The sequence below is a fragment of the Mizuhopecten yessoensis genome, unplaced genomic scaffold (genome assembly GCF_002113885.1).
Source record: "Mizuhopecten yessoensis strain PY_sf001 unplaced genomic scaffold, ASM211388v2 scaffold10595, whole genome shotgun sequence".
Lineage (NCBI taxonomy): Eukaryota > Metazoa > Mollusca > Bivalvia > Pectinida > Pectinidae > Mizuhopecten > Mizuhopecten yessoensis.
Window position 1 is genome coordinate 146,268 of NW_018408625.1, and position 27,756 is coordinate 174,023.

General features: G+C 35.8%; 1 protein-coding gene across 2 annotated transcripts; it reads right to left on the bottom strand.

Moving 5' to 3' along the window:
- Positions 1–9,549: 9,549 nt before the first annotated feature.
- Positions 9,550–27,704, bottom strand: LOC110461282. 2 transcript variants are annotated; one of them, XM_021514699.1, is made up of 2 exons: positions 27,346–27,704; positions 9,550–12,401 (listed from the first exon to the last, which is right to left on the bottom strand). In XM_021514699.1, the coding sequence occupies exon 2, from the start codon at positions 12,378–12,380 to the stop codon at positions 10,332–10,334; it is 2,049 nt and encodes a 682-aa protein (XP_021370374.1). In that variant the 5' UTR covers positions 12,381–12,401; positions 27,346–27,704; the 3' UTR covers positions 9,550–10,331. The 2 variants fall into 2 exon arrangements, with proteins under 2 accessions (XP_021370374.1, XP_021370375.1); XM_021514700.1 differs by lacking the exon at positions 27,346–27,704 and adding an exon at positions 14,688–15,030.
- Between the last annotated feature and the right edge of the window lie 52 nt (positions 27,705–27,756).

The window sequence follows — 27,756 nt, forward strand, 5'->3', positions numbered from 1 at the left end:
CTATTTTTTATATTTAATTCCAACACAAGGACTTCTCAATGTTTTCTTTTTATATATATATATTGTTGCAGTGTATACATTCCGATTTCATCACGATGTTGACGGCGTCTGAGGCTTATCTGCACTGAATGCAATTAGATGTATTTTGTATATTTAACGCATTTGTTCATTTTGTTATGTTGAATTTGATTTAATGATGTAGATAATAAGCAACAAAACCAAAAGCAAAATCAGTTTTCAATTAGCACTCGCAATACGGCGAAAGACTTCAAGTTTCACTCACATCGATACATCAATATCCACGACCGCGGTCTCTTCTCAAGGTAACAATTGTAACGTACTTGTAAGTATAGAACAGCCAGATATACAATGTAAATATAAAAATTTTCAAAAACTATTGTAACGAAATTCAGAATCATGGTTGATAGTTTTTCCGTTTGTCAACGTGTATTGTATCTATGACACTTGGCAACCCGAATAGATATTTACGAGTTTGCGAGAATGTACAGTGTTTTATTAATACCGTTACCCGATTTCTCCCATAAGCACCCGATAAATCCGCTGAACCCTTAGCTTTGCGATTGACACTAATGAAATATGTATCACCTTTTTAATAAGGAAAGCGCAAAAACTTACCAGGTAAGCTAATGACCAGTCCGTTTTTTGACGGGAACGTCTAGGGATTATATTGTTTACTTCCTTGCCATCAATATGGATGATTGTTGGGATAAATTCACCAAAGTATCACTAGAGTAGAATCATACAATTGTCTTTTGTATTGCTTGATTATAATTTAACACAACATTGAATAAATAGCTATCTGCGATATGTTTCACATTCCACACACAATCTGTTTAGTTGAGACTCCAGCGTCAGTTTAGTTCTGTTTGAGTTGTCAGAGAGAAAGTCTGTTTGTCTGTCTTTCAGTCCCGATGTCACATATATATATACAGATGCTAAACTCAAGCGTTGACTCTAATACCGTCACTCCGTTGACAGCAGGTGCTCCATAAATGCATCCAAACGGAAATGGAAACTATTTTAATATATTTGCAGGTGCACTTTCCTGCTTCCGTCTTCGCAATTTCTACTAATTATTTTCACATCACAAATTGGGTCACTCTGCTGGTAGATTTTCAGTTCCACGCTGGAATTTATTCTGGCAAGATTAACATAAAGCTTTTTGGGCGTCTCTCCTCTTTATCCTATATTTATACCTATGTATCGGAAGGCATTTTTGATGCATTTTAATTATTTTGGTTTTAAGTGACACTGATGAGTCCTTAATAAATAAAGATGTATCTTATTTGACTGTCTACATCGACATCCTATTTCTGTTAAATAAATGCGCGCTTCTTCGTTTTTCTATTAATTATCATGCATTTGGTATCACCAATACATACGGCGATTACAAATTTATTCCAGTGTATAGTGAATATCATGACACGGATCTTCTTGATCTTCGTGTGTTTTGGTTGGGTAGTAGTATTGTATTTTGTACTGGGTAGTAGTGTAGTCATTTATCATGTTAATATGGTTAGTGGCGTTATTATACCTGTATACCTGTATATGTTTATAGAAGCACGTGATGTCATTCCTAGAAAAGTGATTGTCGGGTCGTGCAGAACATCAGCGTGTAAGATAAATAATAAAACTGTATGAGTAGCAGGTATACAATATACCTATTAAGTCCAGTGGACTTGTTATACGCATAGAAGTGTTTAAGTTAGTTTACTAATAGGATGTTATGTTTTTTGTGATAAAAGGTTGTCAGTTAAATGAATCAAACAATATTATGAGTTCAACTCAGCATGACCCCTCATCTGTTCATCGCCTTTTACATCATCGGATATTTACAAGCTTATGAGAATGTCCCGAAGGATTCTTGAGATTACAAAATATGGAAAAGGGAATCAGGATTAGAAAGAAAGTATCATATAAGAATTCTAGGAAAGCAGAGATTAAAGCTATTTATTACATTTTTACCAGTGAAATAACGGGTTATATCATCTTGATAAAACTGATATCTTTCACACTGTGAAAAATATCAAAAGTGATCACAGTGTCAATCTAATTAAAATCAGATCTTTCATTACACTACGTTATGGAGTTCGTAACGTCGTGTAACGTAGTGTAACGTAGTGAAATGAGAGATCTGATTTTTTATTAGATTATCACAGTGTGAAAATATCACGTTTTGGTATTGACCAATCATAACGGTATCTTCTATTTGCTTCTAATGGTGTCTTCAGTAATACCAAATATATTTCACTCGTGTAGCTATTTTTAATTCTTTTTTGGTCATGATATCCATATATATAGACATCTGACCTATTCCGTCTTTGCGTATTGCAGAGTTATCTTCTCTTGAGAGCAGGTAATGATTGTTACGTCATTTGTTTGTGAGAGTAACGTCATCAATTTCTGAGAAAATGACGTAATTTTCTCACACGAACCAATGACGTAACAATCAATACCTGCTCTCAAGAGAAGATAACTCTGCAATACGCAAAGACGGAATATCGGAAGAGAGACGAAGCTCTCATCATGGCGGTCAACTCAGATTTCAATTACCACTGCTACGTAAACTTGATAGTTTTTCAAATCAATACACGACACACGGCACTAAATGTTTGAATACACTGAGAGATAAAATGGTTCCCACAACATTCAGGTAGGAGACGCCCCTGATCAAAACATATGACGACCATACGTGGCCGCACTCTGCATCCCAGATTTTCTTCCACGTCGGTGAATTGTACAAATGTAAAAAAATAACTTATAATGTTTAAAAGCTGCAAATAATAAAAATTCCATTCACTTAAAAATAAATATATGTGTATGTTTATGCAGTGTGTGTTACACAAATAGATGTACATTTCAGGCACATGTGTCCTACACTTGGCTGTCCTACTGAAATCCTATTGTATCGCCACCCCCGTTATACCATCACAATTGTCACGGGACATAAGGTGGCGGTATAACGTGGGACTACTGTATATAAAACGGAAAATTGCCCTGATGGAACTCTAAAGAGGTGAAAGCGCTAGGGAGGTAAGAATTTCTTGTCATTTGTTTTTTACACAAAGGATAGGTATATTGTTGTGTAAAAACAGAATGACTCTGTATGTTTCATGTTCAAGTCCTTTATTGTCTCTTACCATCCGTCTGTTCGATTGCAGCAAAAACGTATCATAATACTTAGAATATAAAACCTTATTGCCAAGGTAAACGAAGCTGTTCAAAAAATTGTATCAGCATATTAAGTTTTGTTTTTCTTTGTTCTCGTGATAGCTTTGATCCCTGTATATATCAGAGAAGGAAGCTTTTATATTTTTTTCATGGTTCCACGAGCAGTGTGTCATTACGTGTACATAACGAAATGACTGTTTTTTCCTATGTATTGTAGCATTTAAAAATGTATTTGTATGTAAATATAAGGATCGGCCTTCTAACGCGCACCATAGAGTATGTACGCTGCCAACTACGTTCATACTACCGTATACTTCGTCAAAATGAAGGTCCATCCTTAAACATGCACCTTACTCATAAATTGTTTTTTCTACATATGTCTCCAACTACAGGGCTAGTTTGCCACAACGCAGAAGTATGATCCCTTAAGCATTTGCAACCATATTCCAAAATTGCAAGAGAATTGGGCGCAAAAAGGTAAAATTTAAAAACAAAACATTTTATTTCTGTTTTAGTGTACGCTATCAATGCTGGATTCATAGGGAACGTTCGCACCAAATACATGCATCTCTGTACAAATACTGGTATTACAGGGTAATACAAATCAACGTCGAAAGATAATGTAAGATGTAGGTGGGTACTCGAATAAACCACAGATGTAGATATCGTAGAAGGTTACAGAAGCAGTTTCCATTTATCAGACTGTGTATGTCCGGTTGATATTGTTTGCTACAAGTTGGTTTAAGTGTCTAAAGTTGTCGTAATTTAAGGAACTTTTTAATTAAAACTGCAGGAAGCAGAAACTATCTACTGAAACATATTGTAAAACAACGGCACGGAAATATACCTTGATGTGTTTGAAAACGGAATCTTATATAAACAAAATATTTCCGTCTGAATGTTTTTAATAATAAAATGAGGAAAGATTGTTTTTCTACATACGTCATGAGGCGTCAGAAGTGTTTCAATTCGCAGTGATGAGGTCACCTCTGTTATGTAAAAATGACTGCAATTTCGTCAATGGCTCTAGGCATACAGAATGTAGATTTAAAGAATTACCAAAATTTAGAATTTTTAATAAGAAGTCTATCTGACATGTTTTATTTTGGACAAACAGCTGTTATTGATGAAAAGTCGAAAACTGCGGAAGACAACATTTAAGCCCTTTCTATAGTTTTTAACTTATTTAACGTGACCGGTTCCCTATATTTCCAATTGTCGAAATCGAACATTGTTCTATATTGGAGAAAAAAAAACGCGCCTCAAAATATTTTTTAAGTTTTACCTATTAACTAACAAATATAAAGAATTGCTTCCATTTTTAGGTTTTTCAATAAGACGTCTTTTATATCGTGTCAATTGAAAAGTTTTAACAAACACTAAGGAAACATTTATTGTTGTTTGTTCCGTTTTTAGTTATATTTCCACTACTAGTCGGAGGCGGGAGTTTTTAAGCACATATTACACACTGTATAAAACTCCAGTGCTCTTTGTTCTGTAATACCTGACTTACAATCAAGTAACATGTTTCGTCTTATCGTTGTACAGGTAAATAACACAAATCGCTCACTCAGTCATAGCTTGACAAAGGGACCAGTCGGTCTAGAAACGTTGAGACACGTTTAATACGTACATTGTTTGTGTAAAAATTTAAGCTTTTATATCACATATTTCCAATACGCATTAAAGAGAAACCATATGTGTAAGGCTAAAATAACAGTGGGCGAATACATAACTAAAAGTGAACACATTCACATGGTAATCATTATTTATAGACTAATTAAGGATGTCTGACTATTAATGAATAATACTTAAAAGATGAACGTTAGACACACACATGTCAGCGCACCATTAAAATCTGGTAATATATTCAACATGCCAAAAATCAATACCACTCAACTGTAGTCCTGGCATCAATGGTTTAGTGTAATTGATTTTTGGCATGTTGCATATATTAACGTGATTATAGTAATTATTAGTATACGTTGATATAACTTGTATTATAATTGTTGTGAAATACGTTTAAATTTACAGAAATACAGTTTACATAATCTATGAAGCTGCCAAAATATAGTGTCTTGCAAGATATGCCGCGATCTAATTTTCTTCGTCTTATGTACTTATTATTTTTGTTTTACTCCTTTCTTTAAAAAACAAGCAATTAAAAAAAATGTAGTGGAAATGTTTTATTCGACAAAAAGCTGTCAAATAAAGAGTAACAGTATGAAATAAATTTTCAAATAACAACATGTTAAACATAACGAAATGCAGCCTTTTGCTGTAAACAAGATAAAAGAAGACGTAATGAAAGAAATCTACCAATAATAAGTCAAAATGATCATTATTATCGCACATCATGACTTTATCTTATACATACATGCTATAGTAAGGAAAAGGTATGCAAAAAAGGTCACCAAAGGATTAAGGTCAACGTGCTAGTTCGTTTAAAACAACATGGCATACTTTATATTTGCTCCATACTAATTTGTCACACCTACTGTGTATGTGGAAGCGCACTATAAAAGAAAGACGAATGGGAAAGGAAGGCTGATACGGACTGCAGTACGCTGAAGAAGTAAAAACATCACAATACTCTTGTGTAATTCAGAAGAAAGCACTGTATTTTTATAGATGACCACGCAATTGAATATGGACAAAGTTTCAGTATCAATAGTAATTACTTGTATTATAAGGAAATAATCAAGGTTTATGTGTGTAGTATAGTGGAATAGAAATATAATTGTTATTTTGTGGAATCTGATATCCCAGAAATGGGTAAATATCAAAAACAAATGTTACCGCATATAGTCAATTTAGAAGAGTAAACAGGTCAAATTTTCTGCTCGTTATTGCAACATATATTCCATTGGCACATTGGGTGATGGAATCATTGATCAGCAAAATAGGGAGAGGGAAGTTACCTCTGCGTTCCAGCTGAATGTACATTATCGAAATTTCAAACGGTGCCAAGGAAATGTCGCTGGAGCAGGACCTACAGCTCCTGGCCTAAGAAAGCGTTTTGAGGAACATAAATATCTGTCTACACCAGAGAGGCTCAATCTGCCCACCAGCTTGGGTCTCACGCATATCCAGGTCAAAACCTAGTACCAAATTCGACAGATGAAGTGGAACAAATGGTGAGGGCAGATAGTTCCATGCGTTAGGTAAGTCTCTGTATATCAATGCTACACGAATGTACAAAGCAGAATTGACAACGTGTTTGCCGTCATTTACGAATATTACGGAACTTCAATGTAAGGTACCAAAATAAAGACTTAATTTTTCTTGGTATGTTTTAAAAACATTAAAGGGTGATTAATCCAAACTTCATTATACAATCCAGGAGGCATCAAAGCCAACACATAACCATCAATCTATATAACTTCAATGCAATGTTAAAAAAAAGTAAATTAAACGGTTTCGTGGATCACTCAAGATTGATATTATGTTTTTGAAACTAAAAAGGAAAACACAAGGATATAAACACATATTTGAAAAGATATACATGGAATTTTGGTATCGAAAATTTCATTAAAAGATCATAAAAATGTCTGCACGGAATTAAAGATGTACTCTTGTTTTGTTTCAACAGGTCATGCAGAAAGGCGGGTCACAATCACCAACAAAACCGAAGGGTAGACCAAGGAAATAGCATTACGACGGAGAGAAGGAAAGTGTGAAAATCATCATATATTAGAACGTGAGTCTGAAAGTTCATTAATGAGAATATACTTTGAAAACGACAATAACCAATCGGAATCGATATCCAAAAACCTCGTTTATCAGAAGGTCTTTCATAAGCCATTATCACATAGATAATATTGTAAGAAAACACATATAAAAGGGTTTGGAAGACAGTCTCTTATAACAGATCATGTAGTAATTGTTCGAATTATCATTTTCCTTATGGTACATGTTACTGGCTATATTACGTCATCTCGTTGTCACGGACGTCATATCAAGGATCATCCTCGATATCCAGTACGCCATCCTCGATATCCAGTACGCCATCCTCGATATCCAGTCCGCCATCCTCGATATCCATGGTTTACGCCATTCTCGATATCCAGTACGCCATGCTCGATTTCCAGGGTTTACGCCATCCGCGATATCCAGTTCGCCGTCCTCGATATCCAGTTCGCCGTCCTCGATATCCAGTACGCCATCCTCGATATCCAGTCCGCCATCCTCGATATCCAGTACGCCATCCTCGATATCCATGGTTTACGCCATTCTCGATATCCAGTACGCCATGCTCGATATCCAGGTTTTACGCCATCCTCGATATCCAGTTCGCCGTCCTCGATATCCAGTTCGCCGTCCTCGATATCCAGTACGCCGTCCTCGATATCCAGTACGCCGTCCTCGATATCCCGTACGCCATCCTCAGTATCCAGTTCGCCGTCCTCGATATCCCGTACGCCATCCTCGATATCCAGTACGCCATCCTCGATATCCAGTACGCCATCCTCGATATCCATGGTTTACGCCATTCTCGATATCCAGTACGCCATGCTCGATATCCAGGGTTTACGCCATCCTCGATATCCAGTTCGCCGTCCTCGATATCCAGTACGCCGTCCTCGATATCCCGTATATCCAGTACGCCATCCTCGATATCCAGTACGCCATCCTCGATATCCATGGGTAAGGTCATCCTATATATCCAGTACGCCATCCTCGATATCCAGTACGCCATCCTCGATATCTAGTACGCCATCCTCGATATCCAGTACGCCATGCTCGATATCCATGGGTAAGGTCATCCTATATATCCAGTACGCCATTCACGATATCCAGTACGCCATCCTCGATATCCAGTGCGCCATCCTCGATATACAGTACGCCATCCTCGATATCCAGTACGCCATCCTCGATATCCAGTACGCCATCCTCGATATCTAGAACGCCATCCTCGATATCCAGTACGCCATCCTCGATATCCATGGGTTAGGCCATCCTATATATCCAGTACGCCATCTTCGATATCCAGTACGCCATCCTCGATATCCAGTGCGCCATCCTCGATATCCAGTACGCCATCCTTGATATCCAGTACGCCATCCTTGATATCCAGGGGATACGCTCACGTACGCTCTCTGCACCCCTGGAATATGTCATAGCAACATTTTAGCACGAAGATAGCCGTTTGATTGGCCTTAAGAAAAATAAACTGACCAATCGCTAGGCTGGTACCTGTCCGTTGAATATTACAAAGGGGCAACACCCGATATCAAAGTTTTTACCGTTAGGCGACCGCGAAATTCTTTTGGTGTACATCAAAGTATCGAACTAGTCTTCTCGTCTCATCAACACGATGGTGCACACTGAGCCTTCAATTTTGCTATGAAATATCCCAGGAGTGTGGAGAGCGAAAGTGAGCGTAATCCCTGGCTATCGAGGATGATCATGGATGTCCATTAAAATTGTGCTAATTTGCGATTGATCGGTATCTACAGATTTAAAAGAAAAAGAGCGCAACAATAATCCCTTAAAAAGGATTATCGGCCAGTTTGATTTTGAATCGGCTATGTCAATGGGGTAATAAAATTAAACACAGGACAAATAATATTTAGATGAAACAGGCTAAATAGATTGCCAATACATAGACCTATATTCCGTGATACGACAATGCCATGCTATTCATGTACTCACATATTTTTAAATCTGATATCCAAGACTCTATTACGACTAGAGGAGATGTCTCAGCGGTTTAGTGTCATTAATATAGTTTATATGCATCATTTTGCGAACAAAAGTAAACACGATACAAATAATACTTTATCTTTTTCCGACGTATTGCCCTTAAGAATGGAGGTATCATAACTGGTGATTACCCGCAGAATGGAAATAACTCTCTCTGACAACCATGGCGTCGGTGATGTTACTTGCACCAAGGAAAGTAACTATATCTCGCTGGAACCTGCTTAATGCTGAAGAAGTTACTTCTCAAATAATAGAAATATGCAATAGCGTGAACTAAAAGGAATTACTCAATAAAAATAAGAATATATTAATCATAACAAAGCATTGGTGATGAACTTCAGATTTCACTTCTTTTGGCAATTGCTTTAAACTGGTAGGTCCTCCATGGCGAGTAATTTATTTAATATGGGAAGCTTATCCGCTTTATTTTTTTTTATCAATATCACCAATCTTGTTCATTCAAATGTTTATTGTAGAGGCATTATGATGATTGATAGAAACTTCCCCTTCCTTGAAGGTGTGACAGAGAAATATCCAACCCGAGGGGTGATGCGTTTTGGTTGTTAAACCCGAGGCCGTGCCGAGGGTTATAAACCAAAAATTCATCCCTTGGGTTGGAGATTTCTCTGTAACACCATTAAGGTAGGGGATACTTATTTCTCTGCCATCTTATTAATTCAGTCACAACTCCATTGACAGTAGTGTAAACAAAAACACATATGGGATATGAATATCGTCATTCAATTTTGATGACGCTACAAGACCGGTGACACATTTTATGACGTCACAATTGAACACGTGCTAATCGGCACGAGGCTATCTCCCCCTATGGGGTGATACGCTGGTTTTCCACGGCTAAAACGGGAGAACACGTGTGAATGATGGGAGAAAATGTTGTTTGTCAATTTAGATGGAAGACGATAAATAAGAAAAAACTCAAGCATGGAGTTGTGTTGGAATAGATTTATACTTCTCGTCGTACCATCGACGACGACAACAGTTTACGCATCCAATCTATAAACCCATTCTCAGTTAAAACAAATAACTTGGTTAAGTTTTAACATTTTGTATTGGCGTAATAGTGTCATTGGACTATCAATCCACGCGATTGGCTGATTGATTATATACTATTTAAAGTAAACATCTGTTGGAGCCAAACTTTGTCAACTTTTATGTTATAAAGATTTTTATAGAAACACGCTAATGTTTGCTGATTATACGAATGTTTCGAAACAATTTAGACATGAACATTTAATTAGTTTTACCTTTTCCATCAATGATGACACAATAGTGGACGACATGGTACGGTGCGGTGAACCTCATACATGTTCAGAGAGATGTCATGTAACCTAATAACCCCTGACCCTCTTATATTAACATGGTAGCTGTTATGGTAGAGTCCAAGTTTGATAAGAAGACTCATATGTATGTTTTCATTGGTAATTTTGCAACCGTTCTATCCTCCTTCTGGCAGGGTTTTTATATTGGTCAAATCTCCAAACGTCTAGAGAGTCCTTGTATTCCCTGATAGCCCTGCGTGTGTCCCCAACCATTTCATAACATATCCCCAAGATATTGTGTACTATCCAGTGCTTACTACCTCCCTGATCCTTGTCATACTTCACGGCTCTAAGGTGACACAATGCTGTATCACGTCTCCTCATGTCGCCAAGTTCTTGATAACACAGGAATGTCAGGAACACAGCATATGGAAGTGGAGGGATAGAAAGTATACCTGTCGAAGGGATGTTTATCAACTCTGGATGTAACTGGGATGGACAGAATTGTAAAGCATTTGCTGGAAATTCTACATCTGATACCCATACCTCCTGACATTTATGGAGCAAGGTGTATCCACGCCCACAATAGAGATTTTCATAAATGTCTCTTTCCTGGTAATTCGAAGAGGAAAATATGTTTATTTTGAATGATGATAACATGACTCTACACATCTCGAGTGTTTTCGTGTAGTTTCCAGTCTGGTAGTGATATGTTGCCAGCGTCAGTAGACCCGGACTTGCACACACTGAGGAAAGTGGTGTTATCAAGTTTTTGCATTTTCGGAAGACATTATACTTCTCTTTATTTCCTTTAGCAGGAATGTGTTTCTCGAAAGTACCCATTCCTGTACAGCACAGTGCACGTAATGTTGTAGTGTAAGCTAAGAATTCACCAATGCCTAATCTTGCTTTAGATAGGAGTGATAATGACCCAGAAAGGAAGTCAGTCGAATCAGTTGCTAAAAAAGCTGCAGAGAATATCTCGAAGTCATATTGCATTTCTGATTTTGTTGGTGGAAGTAATATCAATTCCCATGCTCCATTCCTCACACTTTGCAATCGGATCCCTAAAGGTGGTTCTATGACTGTTCCAACTGACAGACATTCCCATTTCATATTATACAGTTCAATTAGAACGTGAAGGAGTTTTTGTTGGTTTTCACCCTGAACTTTACCACAGAACATATTGTTGATGCTGATAAAGTAATTTGGACAATAACCTGCATTCACCCAGGCAATCAAAATCTTGAAGCAAAGCACAAAACAGAAAAATGTGTTTTTTTCTTGCCATAACGATCCAGGTGTTGATTCCACAGCATAAAACATTACTGTTTTTATGATATAGGATGATAGGATATCTTCATCCCCAAATATCGACTTCAACCTGTCTGATATTTGCTTGATGAGATACTTGAGAAGTCCATATATTAAAAATTGTGTATGAGTAAGAGAATGAATGAGCTTCCTTTCTGCAGTTGTAAATGAAATCCGCCATTGTAGGAATGTGTCAGCAGATGTTCTGTCTCCTACAGGGACCAGCTGACAACCGCCCTGTACTATCTCATCTCTCAAAGATTGATCTGGCCAACTATGCAAGCGAGGCCGACTCACCCACTCTAAACCTTCATGTGGCCATCTAGTACACTGAATCGCAACTACAATATCAGTATCAACTCGTAATTTACTTTGTGCAGACGTCAGAGTAACAGCTGGGCCATGTGTTTCCACAATTGAATTTGCAAAATTACCCATAGTATCAGCATAATTCCGTCTATACATTTCACTTGATATAAAAAGTGCATTTCCAACTCCAACGATTGATTGGGCGATCACTTCACTGCATGTCGGTCCCAGATTAACTACTTCAAGGTTCACGTAACCAGGTCGACTGTCAGCATGTCTCATCATGAAAACTGTTTTATCTTTGCTATCCTGTGAAATACTGAAATGCTGGGAGGGACACAAAACTATCACTTTATCGCCAATGAACATTGTATCCTTGTCTGAGCCTTTCATCCAGATTCCCTCGGCCAAACTTCCCGTGTTAAACGTAATTGTTCCTTGTTTCCTACCATTTAGCATAAGCTCACTCATAAGTATCTGCCTCCTTCTAATTTCCACTATCTCTGGGCTCCCTATAAACCTGTCAAGGATATGATGTAGAATCCAAGACTTTTCATACTGCTCACCCTGATCGGCCATCTCGGTGATAAGTCACAGATCCTGTAAATACAGAATGGGAACATTGTTATTCCATGTGATGATATATACAGTTCACATGTTACTAAAAAACACATTGTTAAGAACGATTACGCTTACCAAACTTACCATGCAAGTGGGTTAATGCTTCGCCAAATTTCATTGCATATTACTAAATTCGGATTTACAAAAGAAACATTGTTGCTATTTATACATTACACTGACGTCAGGATGCTTACAATGATATTTAGAGAGAATTTCGTGTTTTTCAACATTTGTGTTTGTTTCATTATGTTTAGCTTGATGTATTAATACAAAAAAATATGAATACTAAACACGAATAAAGTTTAACAATAACTTTCGAAATTCAGCAAATTAGCACAGACGAACGTTCACTGTTATCGCTCATTCATGATTAGGTTAAGGATCCGCAGTCATGGTGACAATTATAATGGTATGTTTCTGGAAACCAAGACCTACTAACTCTCCAGAATATCACGAGGCGTCTATTACAATAATCGGTGTGCTGATAGCAGTATATAACGAAATGAAAGAAGTATAATCAACCAGATTATTTAATGAATGTTTCCTTTATGTTGGTGACGCCTCGCACCGTTGAAAACATATTTGTAATTTGTGTTGTAATACCTTCTATATCCGTTCTATTAGGCGATTTACGTATGACAGTATAATGAAACATAGCCCGTTCACTACTGCTACAATTGCTTGCCTATGCGCCCGAAAGGAAGTTATAGGTAAAATGTGTTCTATAAAACCTCACACGGCACTTAAATAAGTTCTGACTTAAAATGATTATTCTTTTCATTTCTTATTATTTGTTTTCTTAAAATTTTACATACCAATGAAATATGACAGCGTTTCTTCATATTTCGAAATTGAAAATAAAGTATAAGCAAATGAACTGCTTAAATGTTTCAGACCTTATGGTAAACAGGTAACTACAAAACAAAATATAGTTGCATTGGTGTTATTTACAGAGGGTACATAAGTGACGTCTCTCCTGGCTGTCACGTGACGCACTAGTACGTAAACGTTGGATCAGATAGCAATTAAGTGCTTTTTTGAAAATAGACATGGTAACGTAAGTGCAAAAAATATAAGCAGAAATCATGTAAATAAACATTCTGAATGTATATTTGATATTAGTGTGTCATACGGATCAAGAGCAGTATTAACTTGCTAGCAAAATTTTGACAGATTATGTACATACATGGCCACGATGGGGAATGTTTTGGAATTTCTTATCAAGTCTGGTCGAGGATATTGTGACCAAATATAGCACAAGGAGAACTACATTATAACAATATCCAAGTGGGATTTCCTACAATTATTTTAATATACAAAAGGACGTTACCATTGGTTGTTCCAAGTATATAGTGGATTCTCTAAGCGTATGATCATGACGTGGATCTACTTATGTCACGATGTATTATGTATTGGATAGTCGTGTAGGCCTACACTCACCATAATGATATGCAGTGAACTGTTGTAATACTTTAAAATGTGGTATTCCTGTGGTTTTATACTCATTACAAGGTAAATCGAATGTCTCCAAGCGTATATTCATGACGTAGATCTATTTTCATCACGGTGTGTTATGGTAGTAGTGTAAGCCTACGCTTACCACACAGCTATGCAGTGAACCGTTCACTTAAACAAACATCGCATAAGAGTTCACGCAGTGCCGCAATCCGCTGCTCGTTGGTTAATTGATATTATATATATATATATTGTTGCAGTGTTTACATTCCGATTTCATCACGATGTTGACGGTGTCTGCGGCTTATCTGCACTGGATGCAATTCGATGTTTTTTTGCATATTTAACGCGTTTGTTCATTTTGTTGAATTTGTTTTAATGATGTAGATAATAAGCAGCAAAACCAAAAGCAAATACAGTTTTCAATAAGCACTTGCAATACGGCGAGTTTCACTCACATCGGTACATCAATAACCACGACCTCGGTCGGTTCTCAAGGTAACAATTGTAACGTACTTGTAAGCATAGAACAGCCAGATATACAATGTAAATATAAAACTTGTCAAAAAATATTGTAACGAAATTCAGAATCATGGTTGATAGTTTTTCCTTTTGTCAACGTGTTTTGTTTCTATGACACTTGGCAACCCGAATAGATATTTACGAGTTTGCGAGAATGTACAGTGTTGTATCTATACCGTTACCTGATTTTCCCCCTGAACACCCGATAAATCAGCTGAACCCTTAGCTCTGCGATTGACACTAATGAAATATGTACACCTTTTAAATAAGGAAAGCGCAAAAACTTACCAGGTAAGCTAATGACCAGTCCGTTATTTGACGGGAACGTCTAGGGATTATATTGTTTACTTCCTTGACATCAATATGGATGATTGTTGGGATAAATTCACCAAAGTATCACTAGAGTAGAATCATACAATTGTCTTTTGTATCGCTTGATTATAATTTAACACAACATCGAATATATAGCTATCTGTGATATGTTTCACATTCCACAAAGAATCTGTTTAGTAAACACTCGAACGTTAGTTTAGTTCTGTTTGAGTTGTTAGAGAGAAAGTCTGTTTGTCTGTCTTTCAGTCCCGATGTCACACATATATATACAGATGCTGAACTCAAGCGCTGACTCTAATACCGGCACTCCGTTGACAGCAGGTGCTATAAAAATGCATCCAAACGGAAATGGAAACTATTTTTTTTTATATTTCCAGGTGTACTTTCCTGCTTCCGTCTTCGCAATTTCTACTAATTATTTTCACATCACAAATTGGGTGACTCTGCTGGTAGATTATCAGTTCCACGCTGGAATTTATTCTGGCAAGATTAACATAAGGCATTTTTGGCGTCTCTCCTCTTTATCCTATATTTATACCTATGTATCGGAAGGCTTTTTAGATGCATTTTAATTATTTTGGGTTTTAGTGACACTGACGAGTCCTTAATAAATATAGATGTATTTGATTTGACTGTCTACATCGACATCCTATTTCTGTTAAATAAATGCTGGCTTCTTCATTTTTCTAATAATTATCATGCATTTGGTATCACCAATGCATACGGCTATTACAAATTTATTCCAGTGTATAGTGAATATCATGACATGGATCTACTTGATCTTCGTGTGTTTTGGTTGGGTAGTAGTATTGTATTTTGTACTGGGTAGTAGTGTAGTCATCTATCATGTTAATATGGTTAGTGGCGTTATTATACCTGTATACCTGTATATGTTTATAGTAGCACGTGATGCCATTCCTAGAAAAGTGAATGTCGGGTCATACAGAACATCAGCGTGTAAGATAAATAATAACACTGTATGTATCAAGTATACCATAGACTTATTAGGTTCAGTGAACTTTTTATATGAACATAGTTTACTAATATGATGTCATATTTTTGATAAAAGGGTTGTCACTTAAATGAATCAAACAATATTATGAGTTCACGTCAGCATGACACCTTACCTGAGCCTATTTGATTATCGCCTTTTACATCATCGGATATATACAAGCTTATGAGAATGTCCCGAAGTATTTTTGAGGTTACAAGATATGGAAAAGGGAATCAGGATTAGAAAGAAACCATACACCATATACCAAAGTATCATATAAGAATTCCAGGAAAGCAGAGATTAAAGCTATTTAATACATGTTTTTGCCAGTGAAATAACGGATTAATAACCAATCATAACGGGTTCTTCTATTCACTGCATTCAAAGGCAACGATCTATTTGTTCAGATTAAAATGAAGCGACGGTAGAATACGTGGTTGTTATGGTAAATGTTTGGTGCACACATTTAAGTATTTACATAAATATACAATTAATAAAATTTGTATAAGCAATCAGACCAAAAAATAGCAGAAAACGTCGGAATTGTGTTGAGTATCCCAATCAAAATAGTGCGCAGCCTTTTTGTCAAGCGTGACGTCATTATAACATGGCGCTATTACACTTCTGATTCCCGCCCTTTTGTAATGCATTACATTTTTCCTGTTTTATGCTTTAAAAATCCAATAAATAGAATATGTAATGGTGTCTTCAGTTTTACCAAATATATTTCACACATAAGGCTAATATTTTTTTTTAATTTTTGGTCATGATATCCATATATAGACATCTGACCTATATCGGAAGAGAGACAGAGGTCTCATCATGGCGGTCAACTCAGATTTCAATTACCACTGCTACGTAAACTTGATAGTTTTACAAATCAGTACACGACACACGACAATAAATGTTTGAATACACTGAGAAATAAAATGGTTCCCACAACATTCAGGTAGGAGACGCCCCTGATCAAAACATATGACGACCATACGTGTCCGTACTCTGCATCCCAGATTTTCTTACAAGTCGGTGAATTGTACAAATGTAAAAAAAAAACTTATAATGTTTAAAAGCTGCAAATGATAAAAATTTCATTCATTTCAAAATAAATATATGTGTATTTTTATGCTGTGTTTATTACAGATAGATGTACATTTTAGGCACATGTGTCCTACTGAAACCCCGTTGTATCGCCACCCCCGTTATACCATCAAAATTGTCAAGGGACATAAGGTGGCGGTATAACGTGGGACTACAGTATATAAAAAGGAAAATTGCCCTGATGAAACTCTAAAGAGTTGAAAGCGCTACGGAGGTAAGAATTTCTTGTCATTTGTTTTTTACACAAAGGATAGGTATATAGTTGTGTAAAAACAGAATGACTCTGTATGTTTCATGTTGAAGTCCTTTATTTTTGCTTACCATCCATCTCTTATCGTAGAGCTCCTCACATTACTTAGTTTAAAATGTAAAAGCTATGAAAGAAAGAAAAATATCATGATTCATTGCGGATTTTCTAAATGTACTCATATATCGATGTATAATCACTAGAAGTATGTCAGCCAACCAACCACGGCTACCGTAGTTACCATCGTAGCTACCTTTGACTTTTTTCCCCTATGTATTGTAGCATTTAAACATTTATTTGTATGTAAATATAAGGATTGGCATTCTAACGCGCACCATAGAATATGTACGCTGCCAGCTACGTTCATACTACCGCCAAAATGAAGGTCCATTCTTAAGCAAACACCTTACTCATAAATTGTTTTTCTACATATGTCTCCAACTACAGGGCTAGTTTTCCACAACGCAGAAGTATGATACCCTTAAGCATTTGCAACCATATTCCAAAATTGCAAGAGAGTTGGGCGCAAAAAGATAAAATTTAAAAACAATACATTTTATTTCTGTTTTAGTGTACGCTATCATTGTTGGATTCATAGGGAACGTTCGCACAAAATACATGCATCTCTGTACAAATTCTGGTATTACAGGGTAATAAAAATCAACGTCGAAAGATAATGTAAGATTTAGGTGGGTACTCGAATAAACCACATATGTACATATCGCAGAAGGTTACAGAATCCGTTTCCGTGTATCAGACTGTGTATGTCCGGTTGATATTGTTTACTACAAGTTTGTTTAAGTGTCACAGGTTGTTGTAATTTAAGGAACTTTTTAATTAAAGTTGCAGGAAGCAGGAACTATCTACTGAAACACATTGTAAAACAACGGCACGGCAATATTCCTTGATGTGTTGGAAAACTAAATCTTATATAAACAAAATATTTCCTTCTGGAAGTTTTTAATAATAAAATGAGGAAAGATTGTTTTTCTATATACGTCATTAGGCGTCTGAAGTGTTTCAATACGCAGTGATGAGGTCACCTGTGTTATGCAAAAATGAATGTCAATTTCGTCAATGGCTCTAAGCATACAGAATGTAAATATAAATAATTGCTTCCATTTTTAGGTTTTTCAATAGAAACACGAGGAAGGTTTGTTTCCTTTTTTTCTATTTACAAGTAATACAAAACATAAGACGTCTTTAATCGTATCGACTAACATGTTTTATTTTGGACAAAAAACTGTTATTTATGAAAAGTCAAAACCTACGTAAGATAACATTTAAACACTTTTCGATAGTTTTTAACTTACTTCACGTGAACGGTTACCTATATTTCCAATTGTCGAAATCAAACATTGTGCTATACTGGATAAAAAAACAACAACCAACGCGCCTCAAAATGTTTGATAAGGTTTACCTATTAAATAATAAGCGTGAAATATATAGTCATTTTATTGTTATGTTTGTTCATACCCTAGCACTGTATATCAGAATAAAACCATCCAAAAAGAAAAAGTATTCATTTGTGGAAAAGCAAGGATACCTCTTTATTCCAACGGACAATCCAGAATCTTCGGCACTTTACGTAAACAAGAAAATATTCATTTACGGAAAATGTCTATGATTCCCGATTATACATGCGGAGTTAGAATGAGGAGAGGACACTTTATGAATTTAAACTACTACCACCTGTAACTTGTAATCAGTATGCAGTCTGCCACAGAATGTGATCCAGGATCACTTTGGTTTGAGTCCATGTTAACATTCCTTATCTATATCAAAGGTGTAGACAGTGCCAGTATATACAACACAATATAAACAGTTTAAATAAACGTCACAGTTTGGATAAACAATCTCGATACCTGATTGTCATATTAAATGAAGTAATGATTTCAACGTATTTACAAACACTAAGGAAACATTTACTGTTGTTTGTTCCGTTTTTAGTTATATTTCCACTACTAGTCGGAGGCGGTAGTTATTAAGCACATATTACACACTGTATAAAACTCCAGTGCTCTTTGTTCCGTAATACCTGACTTACAATCAAGTAACATGTTTCGTTTCATCGTTGTACAGGTAAATAACACAAATCGCTCACTCAGTCATAGCTTGACAAAGGGACCAGTCGGTCTTGAAACGTTGCGACACGTTTACTACGTAAATAATTTGGGTAAAAAGTAAAAATTTGATATCACATATTTTCAAACTGAAGAATCTTATTGAAGATTTTGTTCATAATATGTTTTGATAAAGTTCTAAAATAAATTCACACTGAGGAAAGAAAATCTTATTGGCATAGTATTTAATATTGTTTAAATAATCATATCAGCGTTTTTCTAAAACGTTGGTGTTTCTTTGTTTCCCTTTATAACTATGGTGCCGGTATAAATCAGAGAAGGAAGCTTTTAAAATCATGTTTTACATTGTTTAGCACCCTGATGTTTTTTGTTTCGCAGCATATGACTGACAATTAATTCATCAGCGCATGGATTACTGTATGCGGGGAAATATTCAGGGCAATGCCGTTTTGTCCTTCTTGATGTGGGCGAATTTATCATAACGGCGAAAATAATATCCCAATACTCATTAAAGAAAAAAATATATGTACAAGGCTAAAAATAACAGTGGGCAAATACATATTTAAAAGTGAACACATTTACATGGTAATCATTATGTATAGACTTATTAATGAATTCTACTTATTAATGAATAATACTTAAAAAATGAACGGAAGACACATATGTGAGCGCACCATTACAATCTGGTAATATATACAACATGCCAACAATCAATTACACTGTACCACTCAACTATAGTCCTTCAAGGACTCATCGGTGATGCCAGAAGCAAAACCGTTTCAATTCCTTATTAGTTAAACTATTGTTCAAATTAAGTGGAAGGCACGTGAAACCCCTTAATTAAACGTATTTTAAATTAAAAGATTACCAGTTTATTTTAAATTACATTATGAGTAAAGTGTGCGTATTATGGACAGTGCTACTACATACAAATTACATTAAAGGATATTTGTCATCGATTGATTGTTTCAAGTAAAATTGTTTTAACGATTACGCGGAAGGATATTAACCGAGCTCTGATGCGTGACAGTGTCGTGTGACCCCCCTTTGACCCCCCTGTTTACCCCTACTATTTTCTGTTTTGCTGATGTGCACCTGAAAAATCATAACCTTGTTTTGAGGTAAAATATCGATGACTACTAACGTCACATAGTGTGTGCATTGAATGATATTTAGCATGTGTTTGTTTATTCCATTGCATGTACAATTTACCATCACAATATGAAACAGCCGTTATTTATATTTTTACACACGTGTTTGGTTACCTTTGTGCTGTCTCAATATTTCTTTTTTATGTTTGTATATGCACAAAGTCACTTATAATAACAAACGTCATTTGTTTCCGCAAAATAAGGAAATATTTCGTGTGACGTGTTATGTTTGAAGATATATTCCCTGTAGTAGTCTGAGACGGAATTTATTAAAGACAATATTAAACATTTTTTAAAACCTCAGTGTTCTTTGTTAACATCAATTAACCGTATAGCCTCACCGCTCAAAAACATTTTCCCACCAAAATGAACACGTTAACATGGACAATTATGTAAGGTAATTATTAGTATTGAATAATTGAAAATTGCTTATTGAATGATTTTGTTTGTTGAGTTATGATTTATCGGATGTTGTTAAACATTTTTTTTACCAATAAATGATCAGTAAAATATTTGTCATTGCTGCACGGAGAGTATTGATTATCCGACAGTACTGATTGATTTCTGATCAAAGTATGATTGCTTATTGATATATGTTTATTTTTTAATATACGATTTTTGAAATAAAAATAATAATAACAAAAGTCAATACTTATATACCGTACGTTGGGGTATTTTCGTGTCCAAAAGTTTGTTCTTTACGGCAAAAATAAAACGGCGACGTTACAGTTTAACGTGTCAAATGTTGGTGCTTTACAATTTCTGTATGTTAAAGTTTGGTGTTGGGCGATGCCTATTATTCTCATAGTGGTTCCACCAGTACATTAGGTTATACACGGTTACATGTAACTCTTAAAATAATGAAATTCAATTGGCAGCAATAACTTACGTATACATGATGTGGAGCTATTTGGAAGGACTCAACTATTTACAGCCTATGTTTATCCGGGTAATTTTCTTCAAAGATTTGGTAGTATTGGAGTATGTGTTATTATCTTTTCATATTCAGACTTTGCATATTGACTTACCTTGCTGTACAGGGGCAGCCTGACCGTCTTTATTGTCTACACTGACCACCTTCAATGACCAAAATGAGCTCCTACACCGATTACAATTACCACCTCAGCATACAAGACTGACCATCTCAACTGACCACACTGACCACTTACACTAATTTTACTGACCACCTCCACTAACCACATTGACCACATCTACTGACCTCACTGACATCTACCTTTACTGACCATCTATACTGATCAAACTGACCACCTACTTGGACTACACTGATCAACTACACTGACAACGCTGACCATATCCACTGACCACCTACAATGGGCTCTTAGATATCTACCACTACTGACAATGACTACCTCCACTAGCCTACCCACTTTCTGTGACCATACCGACAACTCCATTGGCTACAAACATCCAACAAGCAACACGCACGTCGTACTAGCCAGAATCAAGGACCCTGATTGTTAATAATGACTTCCTCCAAGAATCAACATTATTCTGAATAACTTTTCTACCATCAGTATAAACATTTAATGACAAAGGTATCCAGAACCGAGCCTAAGTGTGTGTTATTGATGGCGGGAGCCAACAAGATATGTATGTCTTTATAACAGATGTTTTGGTCTGTATCACTTAATCTCTCAACCTGAAAACAACCCTCGAAGCCCAAGATATTAGAATGTCAACTTGAAACCGCAACATTAATCCAAATGTATAGGCATGCCATCTTAGATTGCGCACCCCAATCCCACATGTAGCAGTATTTATTTCCTAAGCACTCTATTGAACTTCAAACTGCATAAGTATGTTATCTTGAAATCCATAACCCTATCCCTATGAATAAATATGTCGCCTTGAAACCCAGCTCCTCGATCCCTATGTGCTTATTTGTCGTCTTGAAAGATAAACTTCATTTCATGTGTTAGTACAAGGCCTTGAATCGCCAACCTCCATTCGTATGTGTAAATGTGTCGCTTTAAAACACAAAACTTAATCCCCAACATAAACACATCGCCTTGAAGTCAATGATTCAATCCTGTTCTACATGTATATATATTACATACTATATACGGAGTATCTTTTACCGAGTCAAAATTTCGCACATCAACGATAAAATCCATGTTCGTCCTGCCTTAACTCCTTTTATTCACATTAAATGTAAATGTGCATTAAGATTTTATCATATAATTGTTCATATAATAGATTCGCCCTTAATATGAAAGGCGAAAAAGGCGAGAGTTTGGCGGCAGTGAAAGATTCCCGGTAATACATATTATATTTTTCTATTTAAAGAAAAAAACATGCAAAATCATGTAGGGTAAACATTTTATTTGAAAAAAAATGCTTTACGTAATGCGAAAAAAACATGAGAAATGGTATATTTACCCATACAAGGTATAGACTTCCGTGCAATCTTCAACATCGATCATGTACTTTATGCAAAGTTACCAAACATCATTTATTCCAATGATCAATATTTATATCATATATAATAAATAATAAATAACTCATCCCGATCATCATTCTCGAACATCATGACATCCGCTTTAACACTTTTTTTGTTTATACCAAAAGATATATTTCCATAAATTTATACAGGTAGCGAATTTTAATGTACATGTCTGGTTTACGTTCATATCATCCAAGACGATGTTATATTATCGCGTATTGTTATTTTATTCGGTTCGAAAAATATCATAAAGTGTTTAAGCGGAGTAGCCGTGATTCTATGGTTACCAAGTTTGTTAAGCTTCCAATGTCAATCGGAAACCATTCGCCAATTTCAGTCATAATTTGAATTTTATGTAACGTCATCATTGGTCACCGATCACTTCAACAGTTTGACGGAAATACCTGAACAGTTTTGGATTGGAAAACGTTAACGTGTAATGGTTTTGGAGGTTATTGGATTCAAACAACGTTTTAGTTGGCTTGTTTATCTTATGACTGCTTAAAGGCAATTTAGATATATTTCCATATATAAGGTATTATTTCGTATGAACCAAAGGAATGGCATACACAAGTGACTTTGTACTGGGTTGTGCCGGCCAGCTGATCGAGAAGGGGAAGGAACGGACGATACATATTACAGTACCTTGTTAGTGTAAATATTAAACTAACTGCTACTGAATGGGGAAAAGTCTTGAAGATAATTGTGTATTCCCTGTGGTATTTCTCAAATGATCATAACATGAGTTAGAGGCAGTCTTTAAATACCCATTGTTTGGCTTAATTGTTGCTGCAAAGTCCGAAACAAACAAAAATTAAAATTAAAACAGAACTTCTTCCTCCATTACGCACTCTTGACGCAAATACTGTTTGTGGTAAACTTGTCACTATGTCGAATCAAAACTGATTTAAAACTTAAAGCTAGGCCGAAAAGGCTTTTTGGATTAAAAAGCATTTTTGGACAAATAGCTTATATATCGTAGATCTTCTAGAATGATAGTAGTTAATGCTGTATTAGTGCAAGTATATTAGTGTGTCATTTTGCAGAGTAAAATTTTCACATGCGTATTAACTCATATCATTAAATGGTTTAATAACACAAAGGCCCTTATCGTGACCATAGCCACAACAAGAAAAATCAATAAATTCGACATAATCTTATACTGTGACTCAAAACCTTCACAAACTACATAAAAGTCTTTACATTACTCAAAATGTTTGCCTATCTTAATCCTTATTTTTTGTTTGTAATTGTGCATAATAAAACATATTATGCAATGTCCCATATTAGAGTTGCAAAGAAAAATATTGAAAACAATAATCTTGCAAGAAGAAGAATGATGTATATATACAAATTATAACTAGTAAAGTTAAGTTGGTGTATTGAACCATTAACAGTACTACATAGGACAGAGTCAGCTTATATAAAATTATCAAATGTCTGTTAAGGCTAACGTCATGTAACATAGTTATTTGCCAGTACTTTCCAGGATTTACATAAGCTGTCCTATATTTGTCTTCATTGTGAATATTGCAACCTTTCTATCCTCTCCTTGGCAGGGTTTAAAAACTGCACAATTGTCTGGCTTCCCAGAGAGTCCCTGTATTCCCTAAGAGCCCTGCGTGTGTCCCCAACCATTTCATAGCATATCCCAAGGAGATTGTGTACTATCCAGTGGTCACCAACTCCTTGTTTCTCATCATATTTCACGGCTCGAAGGTGAATCAATGCTGCGTCACGTCTTCTGGTGTCGCCAAGCTCGTGATAACATAGTAATGTTAGGAACACAGCATATGGAAGTGGAGGGATAAAAAGTATACCTCTCGAATGGATGTTTGTCAACTCTGGGTGTAATTGGGATGGACAGAATTGTAAAGCAGTTGCTGGAAAATTGACATATGATACCCATACCTCCTGGCATTTATGTAGCAAGGTGTATCCACGCCCACAATAGAGATTTTCATAAATGTCTTGTTACGTTCACTGTTGTCGCTCATTCATGATTAGATTCAGAATACGCAGTCATGGTGACGATTAGAATGATATGTTTCTGGAAACCGAGACTTATTAACTCTCCGGAATATCACGAGGCGTTTATTACAATAATCGGTGTGCTAGTAGCAGCATATCACGAAATGAAAGAAGCATAATCAACCAGATTACTTAAGGAATCTTTGTTTTATGTTGATGACGCCTGGTGACGTTGAAAACATTATATTTTTTATTTGTGTTGCAAAACCTTCTATATCCGTTCTATTAAGTGATTTACGTATGAGAGTATAATGAAACATAACCAGTTCACTACTGCTAAAATTGTTTAACTACGCGCCCGAAAAAAAGTTCTAGATAAAATGTGTTCTTTAAAACCTCCCACGGCACTTTCATCGATGCTTACTTAAAATGACCATTCCTTTCATTTCAGATATTATTTGTTTTCTTAAAATTAAACATACCAATAAAATATCACAGCGTTGCTTCATATTTCGAAATTGAAAATAAAGCATAAGCAAAGAACTGCTTAATTGTTTCAGAGCTAATGGTAAACATGTAACAACAAACCAAAATAAAGTTGAATTGATATGATTTACCAAGGGTACGTAAATGACGTCTATCCTGGCGGGCACGTGAGTCACTAGTACGTAAGCGTTGGATCAGATAGCAACTAAGTGCCGTTTTGACATAAGACAGGATGATCTAGTAGCACAATGAAATACACGATAACCAGAAATTATTGAAATAAATAAAAATTATATAAATAGTACTTCCTAAGGCTCAAACTTATTTTGGAACCGAATTTTCGAAGGATTGCGTATTGGAAAAAGCAAAAATGGCAATTTTATTATTGCTGGTGGTTTGGAATATATTTTCCCCTGGTGTATATTGCGGGGCCAAAAGGAGTTTTATAACTTATTTACCTTGATATATCTCTCGGCAAGGATAATTTAATCCAGAATAAATGTAGAGCTGGACTCCCATTGTGACAGAGAGCAGGGCACAGATGGTTGTGGTGTTAATATTTAAAGTTTTTTTGCAATGATATATTGTATATTGACCAAACATGGCACAAGGAAGATTCCTCGTCAATAAAATGCAATGAAGTTAATATATATCAGTTCCTGTAAAGGAGACGGAGAATTTATACTATAACTTGACTAATGCTATTCAACCTTGCATACATGAAACAGTGTGGTCATCTTGGAAATGCAGACTTAAATAAAGAATTACAATAAAGGTGAAGGTTTTGACTTGACTAACTGGAAATATGCTGATTTTTTTACTGTGGCAAAGGCTGTTTCCAATGAGTAAGATATCTACTTGAACTCAATTTCAATCAAGGTGATACATTGTCATACACATATTTCTATCATGTACCTGACTTACTGTTGCTTTTTTAAAGTCATTGAATAAAGTCAGCTATATAATCTCAAGTTTGGTGACGTTATATCTAAATGGGATTTCATACTTTAGTTTTTACAATACATTATTATAAACGTGTATTTCCCGCGTTATCTATTATATCTGTAGTTGTTATATAGCTCCTGGTGTCATTTCTATTTACTCAGAGTATCGTCATATGCATAATATCAGTTTGTTAGGTAGATGTGACATATTCTGCGTCCACCAGGCCCTTCTACCCACTTCATGTAGAGGTATTAGTTTTTCTTCTTTGTTGAACCAGCAATTTCAAGTTTCAAATATCGTTTGACATGAACGAACAAAAAATATGTATATTTATATACGGAAACCAGAAGGGGAAAGTTGAATAAATCCTGTACAGACTCACGTACTGGCTTATCTAACTTTAACCAGTATATCAATTAGACATAGACGATCTTGAGTCACCATATACCTTCTTCTGGAAAAGGGGCGGTGACCAAAATAAGAGATAGTGGTTATCTTAACATGGGCATCTTTTGAACCGAACCAACATTGAAATAATGAAGGGTTGGACTCTACTGCTGACAGATTGCACCTTCTGTATGTTTGAAAGGTATTGTACCTCAAGTTGCATAACGAGTCTCTCTTGGAAAGTGAAATTGACAGTTAACTAGGGTTCAGGACTCCCGTAGGTAATGGGAAGGTGTCACCCGATTTTGAACTTATGGGTTATTTTTTGTTTAGAAAAAGAAATACTCCTGAAGCCCAAATGAAGTAATTTTGACCTTATTCATTATGGAGAGGGTGTGTGTGTGTGTGTGTGTGTGTGTGTGTGTGTGGGTTAATAATGAATAATCGGTCTAGGTCAAATGAAAGTTCGGTAATTCGGTTATCAAAAATGTTTTGTCATACTTTGATAAATAAATTGTATATAAAACCCAAATACATAACATTAAGTCACTTCAACTGTTAACCCTGTGTGTCTTTATCCTTTTAGAAATAAAACGTAATAATTGAGTGTTTTAAATATGCATTAGTATACCTTTTATCATCAATAATTCAAAATGATAACAGAACATATATTTTTATCATAATAATACTACATGCAACCCTTTTCAGAATTGGTACGTCCCGAAGCTCTTACTATGTATATAACATGAATATATATTATGTAATTGACTAGTTTTAATGGCTTACCAGTATTTGCTCAGCTAAGGAATAGTCTAAGAATCGATGGGGAGCACCGGTTCATTTTCTTATACATCATGTATAATCTAGGTGGTCCAGTCGCCTTTCGAACACCGTTGATATTGTCGGAATTCTACTGTTCTGATTGTTGTCATAAGTGTATCGCAGTATTTGTAGAATACAGCAACCACAAAGGTTGTTTTCACACAACAGAAATTTATCACATAAGCGGACAAATAAGTATCTACTTAATGTTTCTAATTCCAGACACGATATGATTCGTATAAATACCAGTTTGAGCTTTGCCCTGTTGGGTGAATCAGAATTAGAGCCTGCTCTCCTGCTGTCAAATATACCGTATCTCTGTGCACACTTGCTCTCATATGGCCAGTCCGTTGAGTGTTGCTGTTTTATACGTGG

Excerpts from the sequence above, each read along its gene's own strand:
- LOC110461282 (XM_021514699.1), bottom strand. The coding sequence starts at position 12,380 with ATGGCCGATCAGGGTGAGCAGTATGAAAAGTCTTGGATTCTACATCAT.